We start from the raw sequence: 14,032 nt of genomic DNA, 5'->3' as shown, positions 1-14,032 counted from the left end.
CAGACTGTCTCTGAAATCTAACCCCATGGCAGGGATGGGAGTTAAGGCAATGGTCCTGGTGAATCAGAACTAAGGGCCCCTATGGTAGAATGCCATAAATTAAGGGAGTATTAACAATAACGGCTCTTGGGAATTTATCCTGGAGATATACTTGCAAACCTGCTTAATGATGTCTATACACAGCTATTCATTGCAGCATTGTTTGTAACGGTAAAATCTGGAAGCAGTCCAAATGTCTATCAATAGGAAATGAGTTAAATAAATTATGGTAAAGTGGTTTCATAATGGGATAGGTGTAGCTGTAGAAAAGAATGAGAACGCTCTCTAAGCACTGGGCAGATCCACAGTATCTTAAGTGAAACAAACCAAAGACACAGAACAGAACAGTGTTACCATATTATTGTGTAAAAAAGAAGGATCATTTAGATATAATTAGGAATAGTAGTAACGTACAGAGGGTTCGGAAACTGGGTGGATGGGGGACAAGGATAGAAATGGGTTTCCCAATTATCTACCTTTCTTATACTTTCTAGGCTTTAAAACCAGGTTTGAGAGATCTGAACGTGTTCATAATCAAAATACTAAATTTAAAATTTAAGAACTTCTAAGAACGGAGTTATATAAACATATTGTTGAATACTCTCACATTATGCAAAGGAAACTGCTAAGTGTGGTGCGTTTCTGTTGGGAGCTGGAGTAGGACGGAAAACACACTTTTTGCTATAGACCTTCTTGTACCATTTGTACATTACTGTATTTTTTGCCATGTGCTTGTTTTCTTATCACTTCCAAATATGTATTAAAATATATTGAGGTTTCCAGGTATCAGGCACTGTCCAAGTACTTTGCACAGAGAAACATATGGCCTTGTAGTCCCAGCCTGCCTGGGTTTGAATCCCTGCTCCTCCAACTTATTATTATTTTAGACAAGTTACTTAGCCTCTCTGTGTTTCAATTTTCTCATCTATAAAATGGAGATAACGTTTTAACCTGATACTTCCTTAGTTGCTGTGAAGTACACACACACACACACACACACACACACACCCCTCACATATACATATGTATATGTACCGAATGTATAAAATATATATAATAGCCTGCTACAGGCATGTACATAAGCAAACACTTATTACCTACTTTAACCTTCACAATAAAGGTGGGAGGAGGTAAATAAAAAGGACACTGTGGGTTTTGCTGCCCAGCATCCATCTGCCTTTCTCCTGATACCCCAAATCTCCTTGGGGAATCACCTGGCTCCCATTCTCAGCCCATGTGCCCTGACTGGGGGTCCATTTAGAGCCCAGGAGATGATGAGCTAACCTACGCTGATGGGCACGTCACACTCTCCAGGCTTCGATGACTGGTTCGGGGACAGGAAAATGAGGCTACCCGGACTCTGTCAGCGTCCATCTCAAGACACAGCTGAGGCTTTGCAGTGTTGGTGCGGTCTTACAACCAGAGCGCAGGTAGGAGAGAGGCTGCCAGTGTCCCTTCTATCCTTTCTCCCTTTCGTATGCAGTGATAAAATTTTTAGCCAGCCTCATGGCTGGCAAGTTAAAAAATCTATATTTTCCATGTGTGTGGCTTGGTGTGGCCACCAAGACAGGCGTTCTAGCCAGCAGGATACGAGTGGAAATGAATGTGTAACTCTTAAGTCAGGTCCGTAAGGGGAAGGAGCGTCCTGTCCTTCCCTTTTTCCTCCTTCCTCTTCTGGCTGAATTGTGGATGATCTGTGAGCCACCATGCACCACGTGGACAAGAGCAAAATCTAGGGACAGCAGGACCCTGGAGACCTGGGAAAAGCTCTTCAGCCTGGATGGCCACTTCCATATGGGGTAAGCACTATCGTTTCTGTTGTCTGGTAGAAAGTCCTACCCTTCACCCACCCAAAGCAGAGTCCTTGCAGAAAAAGAAGCCAGTACGAAGAAGTACAGAGCAGAAAACCAAAGGGACAGAGAGAAAAAGTAGGTCTTGGTGACATATTTTTGGCCCCTGCATGAGACTGGGCTTAAGCCAGCTTTGGTTGTATTTCTGTTCCTGTTCAGAGGTAAGAACTATAGTGTCATCTCTACCTTGGAGACGAGGAAATGGGAGCTCAAAGAGGTGCAGTAAGTTGGCCACAGTGATGCCGTGTAGGCAGGAGGAGAATAACCGGGTAAGTGGCGGTACTGGGAGGGAACACAGGGAGACCCAACCCCAAAGCCCAAACATGCCGCCCCTTCCGGGGAGGGTCTGGGTTCTTCTGGGGAAGGCCCCCTGCCAAACAGAGCCAGTCAGCGATCATCTTGTCCAAACCCTCTTGCCAGCCATGGGGTGGTGTGGGGGCCCCACAGCCAGCCCTGGAGGAAGGGGGCCCCGGGAGAGGGAAGTCAGGTGCGGAGCCTTGAGCTTGGCCTGTAGGAACTCACCCCAGCACGCGTTTGGCAATCACGTCTACTTTCTCCGAAATGGTGCCCAGCTGCACTAGGCCCACAGCAGGCCGAGTCCACAGGTAGGAGTGTGCCGGGGAGACCAGATCCTGCAGGCGGCCAATGTGACCCTAGGGGGAAGAGGCAGTCGTTGGATGTGCTGTGCACAGGGCTCGGACACACTCGGACACAATGGGGGTGCCACCCACTCCTTCAGTCTCCCGGAGCTCCCCGACACCACACCTGTCTCAGCAGGATGATCCTCTCCACGTAGGCTGGGTCCAGGACCTCCCGGTCTTGCAGCTGGCTCCCGAACGTCTCCTCCACCAGGGCCTGCAGCTTCCCCACCAGCTGGCGCCTCTGGGTCTCGTTGCTCACCAGCCGACAGAGGTGCAGCCTGTAAGAGAAGCCGAGGGACCGTCCTGACCCTGGCATCGCCAGCCTGCCCAAACCCTCTCTCCCCAGGGGAGCGGGACTGGGGGGGGGGCGGGTTGGAAGAATGACACATGATGTGAGCTGCCCCTCCCACAGCCTAGAAACTGAATATATACAGGAAAGGGATCTGGCCAAGGTCTGCAGCAGCCTGAGAGACCCAAGCAACCCAGAAGGATATCCTGTTTTCAGTGTTTCTAAAATAGGAGCTAACGTTTTAAACTAGGAAGAGATCACATAAAAATAGAGATTTCTGTCATCTCTCTCAGGAAATCCAAAGATCTGGCTGCAAAGGGCCCGAATTCCCCAAGCTTCAGTGGCCAGTGCAGAGTGGAGGCTGCCTGGCTCACAGGCACAGCATGCTCCAGTTTGCCAGGCCCTCTGCTCCCCAGTGCCTCTCCCGGCCGGCCACCTGCCCTTGTGCCACCGGCCTGGTCTCTACAGGCACCCAAGTTTACAAGGCAGACTCTGCAAGTGTCTGCCTCCTGGCACAGCTTAAAGCATGGGGCTCTGGCACAAAGAGGCAGAGGTCAAGAATACAGATTTCTAGGATTCGAAGCCAGGGGACAGTTCAGAGGACAGAGTTGCTTCAATCCAGGGCTCACAGTTAAAAAGTTCAGGTTTTCTTGTCAGTTCGAATGTTCTCTTTTCCAGAATTCTTCTAACTGCCTTGTTCCCTCTCTTTGGAAGCAGCAAAGCCTCTAAGCAGGCCCTGTCAGTCCTCAGTCCCCTCCCTAGGCTGCCCTCACCGTGTCCCCAGCAATGTCGCAGGGACCCAAGAAGGAGAGGTACAGGGCTGAGGACCAATCTGCAGGAGCTTGGCCCTTGTCCTTGGCATGGAAGGCAGGCAGCAGTGGTGGGTGAGTTATGTCCTGGGCTCTGGAACCGGACAGGCCTGCGGATCAGACCAGCCCTGTGAGATGTCTGCTGCAAGTTACACGAACATTTAGAGCCTCAGGATGCTCACGATCATGTGGGGATGACGGGGGGAGGGAGGGCTCTGTCACAGGGCACTGTGCAGATTAAATGAGGGACCATCTGTAAAGCACAGAGCTGGAGATGGGCAGGGGGCCGGAACAGAGGCTCCCGCACATCAGCGGTGGAAGGAGGAGACCCTCTGGGAAGCTATCTAGAGCGCACAACTATCTAAAAAACATAATGATTTTTTTTTTAATAGTTGTTTTTTTTTTAAGATTTTATTTGACAGAAAGAGACACAGCGAGAGAGGGAACACAAGCAGGGGGGAGTGGGAGAGGGAGAAGCAGGCTTCCTGCGGAGCAGGGAGCCCGATGATGAGCCAAAGGCAGACGCTTAACGACCGAGCCACCCAGGCGCCCCCATAATGATTTTCTTAAAAAGGAATTAATACCACATGCTGAAACTGTTCCTAAGACCGCCTTAGCAGCCAGATGAGACAGTAGAAAGAAAGCAATCAAGAGACCCTAGTGGCCAAGCTTGAGATAACACGCGTCAGGTCCAGGGCCTGGGAGGCAGTAAGTGCTAGACAGACGGTCGTTACTGTTACTACTCCCACCACACCTCTGGTACTGCTCTGACAACTACTATTACTACCTTTACTACCAGCACAGAAATAATCACAGCAGTGGCTCGATGCTAGAAACATCTAAATGTGACAGCTTTGGCTGCATTAACTTCATGAGCGTCCGTTCCAACACTGCACCTCCTCCCTGATTCACGCTGAGCAAAGCCCACCTCTACCTTCCTCTGGCTGCCCTCACGCTTCGGGGGGACTAGAATGGGTCACCAGGTATCTCCCCCATTCTGTCCCCATTTCCCTGAGATGCTGCTTTCCTTACAATCAGTAAAGTAGGGTACAAGTTGCATTCGCTCTTGAATGCCCCATTCGAGAGATGCCTGCTATTTACTGTGTGAACTTGGGCTAGTTATGGAACTGCCCTAGGTCTCGGTTTCTGTGTATGCAAAATAGAGCAGTCAGGCAACTGACCTTAGAGGTCTAATGGGAGAAATAAATGAAGTAACATCCTTAAAACACCTGCAGTCAATGTGAACGCTCTGGGCTCACGCAAGTAAAGCACTAAGGAGAGCCTGTCCCCAAACTGGTGCTCAGGACATGGCATCAATGAGTCCCTTGTCCCTTAAGTACACATCTGTCCACTGGCTTTACCACTGAGACCCTTAGATGGATATGTCAACAGTGACCTGAACCGTAACTGGATTTAGAGGTGTGAGTGAAGAACTACGTGAAATGTACAACACGTGCCATGAGACAACGCTCATTCACTGCTGGCTGCGGGAGCTGGGGGGTGATTCTGAGATGAAGATGCCCCTTCTCCAGGCCATGGTTAACAGAATCCATGCCAGGGATGGCCAGGACAATGGTAATGACAAAAACAGCACCTACTATTTACTGAACACTTTCTATGTGCTAGGGGCTGTGCAAAGTACTTTGACACAACATTTAACTGAACTCTTACGACAACTGCACAAGGTGGGTACTGTTATCAGTCCCATGTTCGAGAAGAGGAAACAGAGGATCCAGGAGGTTAGGTGACTTACATGCTCTGTGTCAGGTCACAGAACGGTAGACACCTGAGCCCACAATCAAAATCAGGTCCGTGTGACTCCAAAGCCCACTATACCCTCTGCCCTGGAGACCCATCATTAGCAAGAAAGTCCTTTTCTACCCGCCCCCGCCAAGGTTCCCCACTCACCTGTTGAATTCTGGGAGCTTCTCCAGGTCCAACAGGGCTGAGTGGCAGGTGATCCGGGTCAGGTCAAACTGTGTTATCAATTCTGGCAAGGTCCTGCCCATCTGGTTCTCTGTAAGTAGGCACGCCCAGCCTCAGCCCCATGCCTCTCCTTTCAATCACAAGGGAGGCTGGGTGAGCATGTTCTGGGTTCCCCATTGCATTCCGACCAAAGGGATTCAACTTCTAGCTCTTTTATAGATCAAGGATCTGAATGAGCTTTCATGTACAGAAAGGAACCTGTCCCACAGAAAAAGCAAGTTTGAAAACAATCAAGCTAAACGACCCTCACTGCCCCCAAAGATGCGAGCTGCAGGAACAGCATGCTCATGGCCTGGCTGTACCCAGAGATTCTGATTCCACTGGGTTGGGATGCGGTCTGAGCATCAATATGTTTTACAAGCCTCCCGGGTGATTCCCAAGTGCAGGCAGCGTTGAGAATCGCCACGTTAGGAGTCCCTCCTCCTGAGCAGCAGCTCCGCCCCATACAATCAATGGGCATCATAGTCAGGCCTGGGCCTCAAGGGAGCCTCTGCCATGTCCCTTACAGGCTGTGTGACTTTGGTAAGTCACTCAAACCTCTCCGAGCCTCTCAATCCTCTTAGAAACAACAGGCATGGGGCACCTGGGTGGCTCAGTCATTAAGCGTCTGCCTTCGGCTTAGGTCATGATCCCAGGGTCCTGGGATCGAGCCCTACATCAGGCTCCCTGCTCTGTGGGAAGCCTGCTTCTCCCTTTCCCACCCCCACCCCCCCCGCCACTTGTGTTCCCTCTCTTGCGGTCTCTCTTTCTGTCAAAATAAATAAATAAATTCTTTAAAAAAAAAAAACAGCAGGGATAATAAATATCTCTCAAGGATATTTCAAGGAGTAAGCCAGATAAGAGCAGAATAAACAGTAAGCAGACTATCACTGCCACATTTTCAGAAATCCCCTCCACAAAGAGGTCATCCTAATTTGGTGCTTCTTTAACCTTTGGGCTCTAAGTCTTGGGCCAAGGGTAAAGGCTCAGCTGAAATAAACTAGGGTCATAGTAATCTTAGTAACACTGCTGAAACCCATACTTGCCACAGAGATAGTAATATAATGGTCATAATCCTAGGATCTGTAATTTTCGGGGCTCCTGGGTGGCTCAGTCGGTTGAGCAGCTGCCTTTGGCTCATGTCATGATCTCAGGGTCCTGGGATCGAGTCCTGCATGGGGCTCCCTGCTCAGTGGGGAGTCTGCTTCTCCCTCTCCCTCTACCCCTCCTCCCTGCTCGTGCTCTCTCTCTCTCAAATAAATAAAATCTCTAAAAAAAAGATCTGTAATTTCCGTGCTTTCTACATGGCGGATACTTTCCTGGATGCCTCATACTCATGAGCTCAGTGCATCCTAACCCTATGAGGAAGATGCTTATCCCCATTTTACAGATGAGGCAGGTGAGGCTCAAAGACCATAAGGTCCTTAAGGGCAGGGGTTACATCTATCTCGTTCACTGTTGTAGCCCCAGCACTTAACACCATTTCTGGCTCAATAAACACAAGAATAAACTTCGGCAAGACTGCATGTGGCATAGCCGGGGCTGAAGACCAGGTGGGCCTGAACCAAAGCCCCAGCTCCTCACTGCTATGGTCCCACGGGGACCTCCCAGGTGGGTGGGTACCTGCAAACCCTGAGCCACAGTTGGTGATGATATCAAGCAAGGCATCCGGCAGGAAGTCGGCAGCCACAAAATGCTCCACGAAAATGTCCCCTTGCCTCTTGGACAACTTGCTGCCATCCCTGTTGAGGAGCAGGGGCAGGTGGGCAAAGCGAGGTGGCTGCCAGCCCAGAGCCTGGTAGAGGAGCAGATGCTTGGAGGTGGAGACCAGCCACTCGGAGCCACGCAGCACGTGGCTGATGCCCATGTGGTGGTCGTCCACCACGCAGGCCAGGTGGTACGTGGGGAAGCCATCGCTCTTCAGGATGACCGGGTCCCCCTCCACATGCGCCACCTCATGCCGATTCCAGCCGTACACCAGGTCCTGGAAGGCTGGTGCTTCCCCCTCCAGGCGGAAGCGGATCGCAGGTTTGGGGCCTTGGGCTAGCTTCTGGGCCACCTGCCCCTGGCTCAGGTTCCGGCACCGATTGTCATACCTGTCGGAGAACAGAGCAGCATGGTAGCTAGGGGCACCAAAAACAGACGTGAGTTCTATCTTCGTCTCTGATAGTTAGATGACCTAGGTAAGTAATGTACTTCTCTAGCTCTTTTTCCGGTCTCCAACAGGGACAAGAAGAAGAGGGATATATTGGAAAACCAAGTGAGATAACCGCATGACAGACACGCCTACCTGTCAGCCTGTCCCTCTTCTTCTTCGTTAGCGAGGAAATGGCAAAATGCCGAGTCGCCGGGGTTGAATCACGGCTGGTGTAGCCGATCATGCAATCTCTTTCCCCTATGCCAGCGACTGGTCCAGGTAGGACCACTCTACTCACTGAGACTCAAAGAAAAGTCTGCTTGGGGGCAGGCAGGGGAGGGTTAGGGTCCTGGGAAAAATTTTCTCTCCAATCGAGAGTGAAAGAGCCACAAGAGGAAAATCCCCTTTTTTACTCCCTGCCTTCTCCTCCTGCGCTCTTCAGCTGCTGTCCTATGAGGTCAGAACGCTTGGAGCCACTTCAGCCACTGCAGCCATTCGCAACGGATGGGGGTGGGGCAGGGGAGGCAGGGAGGAGCCAAAACAGAGCCCTGATGTCTTGAAGCTGCTGGTTTTATCCTTGAGTCTCTCACCTCCAGACTTTTTTTTTTTTGGTGCAAAAAGGTGGTTTTACTAAAGCATGGGGACGGGACCCATGGGCAGAAAGAGCTGCTGCCTCACCTCCAGACTTCTGCAGAGTAAGTGGTAAATGTCTGTGTGGGTTATGCCCTGGCTACTCCAAGTATGGTCTGTGGACCCCCAGCAGCAGCCCCACCTGGGAGCCGGTCCAAAATGTGGCATCTCGGGCCGCACCCCAGACCTGGTGGATCTGAATCTGCGTGTTAACTAAATCCCCAGGTGAGCCATCTGCACATGAAAGTACGAGAAGCTTTGGCTTGTCCCCCTTTTTTTTTTTAATTCTTTATTTCTTTTAGTAAACTCTACCCCCAACATGGGGCTTAAACTCATGACCCTGAGATCAAGAGTCGTGTGCTCCATTGACTAAGCCAGCCTGGTCCCCTGGTTTGTCCCTTTTCCACAGGGCATTCCATTACTTGCTCCCCAAAGCATCCTGATACACAAATGTAAGGCTTGAAAACATACTCCTTAACACAGAGTTAAGGGTTCAATTAGTAAACGGCTGTGTGGATTCCACAAGAGAACTTGACCATAATTTTAAAAAAAGAACCTTCTGCCAACGGACAAGTGGACTGTTTATAACAAAAGAGCAATGCTGCAATGAATGTCATGACCTCATAGAAACATCCAGCCCCTGCCTAAACAGTTCATTTAAATTGGAACTCCGAGCGGCACTTGGCTGGCTCAGTCGGTAGACCTTGCGACTCTTGATCTCAGGGTTGTGAGTTCAAGCCCCACATTCGGTGTGGAGCCTACCTTAAAAAAAGAAAAAGGAAGGGGGGGTGGCGCCTGGCTGGCTCAGGCAGAAGACCATCTGACTCTTGATCTCAAGGTTGTGAGTTCAAGCCCCACATTGGGTGTACAGATTATTTAAATAAACTTAAAAAAAGTTTTTAAAATTCTTTAAAAATAGGGGCTCCTGTGCGGATCAGTTGGTTAAGCGTCTCTGGATTTTGGCTCAGGTTGTGACCTCAGGGTCATGAAATTGAGCCCCACATTGGGCTCCGTGCACAGTGTGGAGCCTGTTTGAGATTCTCTCTCTCCCTTTGCCCCTCCACCCAGCGCCCCCGTGTTCACACACATGCGCCTTCTCTCAAAAAAAAAAACAAAAAAATAAAATTCTTTAAAAATAAATAAATAAACAACTGGAACTCAGATGTCCCAATGCCACTGCTGATGGGAAGTAAGGTGGTCAAGGGCCACAGGGCAGTGTCTATCAAAGCTCCAAACTGGCCCTGGGTTCCCACATCTAGGAGGGTCTCCAACAAACGCCCTGCACATGTGTACAATGATGTATGCCACCACGATCCACCCCAGCTCTTCTGTTTTAACTACAGATTAGAAACGGCAGAAAGCCTCATTAGGAAGAAACTGGTTAAGGGCCGGTACACCTGTACAGCAGAATACTGCACAAGCCAAACAAAAACCTACGGGCCAGTACAGACTGGGTCTCCTCAAGACAGTCAGTGGGAACACTTAAGTTGCACAGTCTGCATATTGTGTGCTGCCGTTGAAATCGGGGAGAAGAGAAACGATACGCATTTCTCGGGGTCTGCAGCGAGTGTCTCCGGAGGAGACCTAAGAAGACTCTAACGGCATTTGTCTATGGCGAGGGAAACGGAGCGGCCAGAGTCAGGGTTAGGAAAGATCTTTGCACATATAGCTCTCTGGACCTGAAAACATTTTACTTCCTCAGAACAACCAATAACTGAAATGACACGTTAGGGCTGCCCGAGAGCCAATGTGGCAGGCAGCTCTGACATGGCCCCAGTGATCCCCGCCTCCGGGGTTTCTGCCCTCGTGGCATCCCCTCCCTGGAGCATGGGCTGGACCTAGTGGCTTCTTTCTTATGAACAGAATGCAGCAGAAGTGGTGAGATGTCCCTTCCTGGATTCGGTTACGAAAAGACCCAAGCTTCTGTCTTGCTTGCTCTCTCTTGCTTTCGGTCTGGCTCACTCACAGCGAAGCCAGCTGCTGTGCGGGGAGCTGCCCTGTGCCCAGGCCCGCGTGACAAGGAGCTCGAGTCTCCAGACAACAGCCAGTGCGGCCCAAGGTCTGCCAACAGCCTCACGAGAGAAATGGAAGCAGATCCTCCGCCAGCCAAGCCTTGAGAAAACCGCAAACCTGGCCAAAACCTTGACTGGAGCTTTGCGAGAGACTCTGAACCGAGGGAGCCAGCTAGGCTGTGCCCAGGCTCCCGACCCACAGAGGCCGTGCAGGGACCACAGTCTGGGGACGATCTGTCACGCAGCAACAGCCCAGGGACATACGCAACTTCGGGGAAGCAGCCTCGAGAGGCTGGGGCTCTCACCGGGGCGTCTGATGGTTCCTCAGGGCCTCCTTCTTCAGGAGCTCCAGCCGCTGCGGTGAGCAGAAGCAGGGGTAAGCGGCGCCAGACTCCAGCAGCGCTTCCGTGGCCTGGGCGTACAGCTCGAGCCGCTGGGATTGCTGGTAGGGCCCGGCAGGACCTCCCCGGCGGGGGCTCTCGTCAGGCGGGATACCTGCGACACAGCAAGAGACCATGATCACCAAGACGCTCGCAGCACTGGTTCCTGGGCACTGTTCTCTGTGCTGTAGGCAAACAGTAAAGCTCCTAATCCTCACAACAATCCTCAAGGTCATTACTGTTTCGATTTCCCTTGTACAGATGAGAAGTTGAGAGACAAAAGAGGCTAAGGGCTCAAGGTCGTGGGGCCTGCCGCATAAGGAGTCACGGAGGTGTGCTGCCTCCGCAGTCCGTGCTCCCGACGGCACTTCCTCTCCTCCCATTCCTTCCCTGTGGAGCGGGAAAGCAGCCCAGGCCTGGAACAGCTAGCTCAGGAGAACGAGGCATGGGTCAGGGCACAGCCCGGCAGGCCCTGGCTGGACCCCGGGTCCTGCGCCTCAGAAGCTGGGACAAGTGACCCTGAAGATGTGTGAGAGTGCAGGGCCACGCACCTGCCAGGCTGCTTTTATGTTCTATGATCTCCACTAAAGCCTCAGAACCACCCTGCCATGTAGATGCCACCCTGATGCCCTTCAGTAGGGACACTGAAGCACAGACGGGCTCTGTTCCCTCACTTGGCCAAGGACAAGGGGTGCAACTGCATGGGAACCCAGACGAGCAGGCCCCAGAATCCATGCTTTTAACCTCAGCAGCCTTCCCCGCAAAGCAGAGCGGACGGTCTACCGTGCGGAGCGGCAGCAAGAACGGGACGCGTGAGCACTTACACAGCGCTCAGCCCGAGGCTCACCTGCAGAGCTGCCATGCTGTGTGTGGTGAAATGAAATGGGACCTGTTCTAAGCCACAGCCCCAACCCAAGGTCCAGTTTCCTCAGGTCACAAAGGACAGATTTAACCAATAAACACTTCCCGTAGAGATAGAAGGGACACAGGAGAGCCGGACGGTGGTGTTTCTGCCCTCAAATGGCTTTCCAATGAGTTTGGAAAGTGAGGACATGATTAATCCTGCACACCCGACATTAACACAGATTCTGCAGGCACACAGGCCTGGGTTCAAACACACTGGCCTGCTCTGGGGCCTTGAGCAAGTCACCCTTCAGAGCCTCCATTTCCTCGTTACGAATAATAACTCTCCTGGGCATCACCAGGTTGTTAGCACGAGCCAACACACATGAAGTGCTCAGTGCCTTGTTACCTAAGTGCTAAGCAGTCAGTCAGTTTGGGCTGTGATCATGATCATTCAGCTCCCTCTCCTGCTGGGCCTCTATTTCTTCATTTGTCAGAAAAGACAGTGACTTAGGTACATTTGGGAGTCCCTTCCTGACCTAACCTTAACATGTTTGGTACTTGGATCGCCCCAGGGCTTAAGAGTGATTCCACTAGGGGAACTGAAAATGTATGCTCATGTAAAGACTAGTATGTAAATATTCAAAGCAGTTCCATTCAATGGAGTCAAAAAAGTGGGGCGCCCGGGTAGCTCGGTGACGCGTCCAACTCTTGATTTCAGCTCAGGTCATGATCTCAGGGTTGTGAGATGGAGCCCAGAGTCGGGACTCCGTGCTCAGTGGGGAGTCTGCTTGAGATTCTCTCTCTAACTCTGCCCATCCCCTGCTCGCTCTCTCTCTAAAATAACTAAATCTTAAAAAAAAAAAAAGAGTAAAAAAAGTGGAAATAATCCAAATGCCCATCCACTGATGAACAGAAGGTGGTATTTCCATACAAGGCATATTATTTGGTCACAAAGAGGAACGAAGGATTGACATGTGCTACAACACAGAACCCCTCCGCTAAGTAAGAGCCAGTCACTAAAGGTACATGTTGTTCGAGTCCATTTATCTGAGATGTAGAAAGTAGATTAGTGATTGCCAGGCTGGGAGGAAGCAGGAATAGGGAGCGACTGCTAATAGGTACAGGGTTTTGTTTTCGGAGGATGGAAATGTTCTGAAACTGGATGGTGGTGACGGCTGGCATAACATAGTGAATATACTAAAAAAACACTGATTTGTACACTTGGAAATGGTGAATTTCATATCCGGTCAATTATATGTCAGTTACAACAACAGTAACACAGGGTGACTCCTGGAGCAGGAAGCTACAGAAGTCAGCCACCGCTCTGCCTCACCACAAGGCTGGTGGTGGGGGAGCTCTGCTGAGGGGCCGCAGGCCACACTCACGCAATCGTGCTGCACCAGGAGCTCCGAGGAGGGGACTTGTCTGTCACTGTACCACTCGTGCCTAGTACAGTGCCTGACGGGTAGCAGGCGCTCCCTGAAATCCAAGTTCTCATCCTGGTCTGCCTGGCGCTATGTGGTTCAGTTCCGGCCAACCCGTCTTCACATCTGCAGTCCCTCTGCTTTGCTCACTGTGCTTGGGCCACGCCGGCCTCTTCGCTGTTCCTCTAACACACCCTACGCTTTCCTGCAGCAGGGCCTTCCCATCTGCTCTTCCCTCTGCTTTGAATAGTCTTCGCCCGGGCAACCGCGGGGCTGGCCCTTCACTGTGCAATCTCTGCTTTCGGGTCACCTCCTCCTAGAAGACCACCCTATCTGAGAGGATCCCTCCCTGCCAGTTCCCTAACCTGTGACCCTTGTCTCCACCGCACTCATCAACACTTTGTCACAGTGAGGATGAATTAATCTGTTCATCTGTCCTCCCCTACTTATTGGGCCCTGGGTCTCTGTTCAGTGCTGGAACAGGAACTTCATTACAGTAAGTGATCTTTGTGAATGAATTCCTTTATTCAACTCATCTTTTTTTTTTTTAAAGATTTTATTTATTTGACAGAGAGAGAGACAGTGAGAGAGGGAACACAAGCAGGGGGAGTGGGAGAGGGAGAAGCAGGCTTCCCGCTGAGGAGGGAGCCTGATGCGGGGCTCGATCCCAGGAACCTGGGATCATGAACTGAGCCGAAGGCAGACGCTTAACGACTGAGCCACCCAGGCGACCCTTATTCAACTAATCTTAACTAAGCATCTGCTATAACATTCTACGACAGAAAGTACAAATGAAATTGGTTTTTGTCCTTTGGGAACCCAAAATCTCGTTAATAATTTACCTGAGATTAAGATACACGTCTCATAAAAGTCTTGGTATTTTTGGTATTTTTCCTTGGCGAGCTTAACTGGTTATACCTGCCCTGACAGGTAGGCAACTGTTGACCCAGGGAGCATACACTCTTCCTTGTCTTCCTGGAGTTTAGGAGGCCTCTGGATTAAACATCCCA

At 50.9% G+C, this 14,032-nt stretch overlaps 1 protein-coding gene across 3 annotated transcripts in view; it reads right to left on the bottom strand.

Moving 5' to 3' along the window:
* The window catches only part of EARS2 (glutamyl-tRNA synthetase 2, mitochondrial), a 29,444-nt gene that overhangs the window by 11,866 nt on the left and 3,546 nt on the right, over positions 1-14,032 (bottom strand). For all 3 annotated transcript variants that reach the window (XR_013448819.1, XM_036111174.2, XM_078074688.1), the window contains exons 3-7: positions 10,678-10,867; positions 7,217-7,689; positions 5,537-5,645; positions 2,655-2,808; positions 2,412-2,542 (exon numbers count right to left, since the gene is read on the bottom strand). Coding sequence is in view for 2 of the 3 variants with exons in the window: in XM_036111174.2 (XP_035967067.1) it covers positions 2,412-2,542; positions 2,655-2,808; positions 5,537-5,645; positions 7,217-7,689; positions 10,678-10,867 (1,057 nt within the window). In the remaining variant the exon portion in view is untranslated. The remainder of the gene's footprint in view (positions 1-2,411; positions 2,543-2,654; positions 2,809-5,536; positions 5,646-7,216; positions 7,690-10,677; positions 10,868-14,032) is intronic.

The sequence above is a fragment of the Halichoerus grypus genome, chromosome 6 (assembly GCF_964656455.1).
Source record: "Halichoerus grypus chromosome 6, mHalGry1.hap1.1, whole genome shotgun sequence".
In the NCBI taxonomy this organism is placed as follows: Eukaryota; Metazoa; Chordata; class Mammalia; order Carnivora; family Phocidae; genus Halichoerus; species Halichoerus grypus.
Note: the sequence above shows the minus strand (reverse complement) of the source record. Positions and strands in the feature narration are given on the sequence as shown.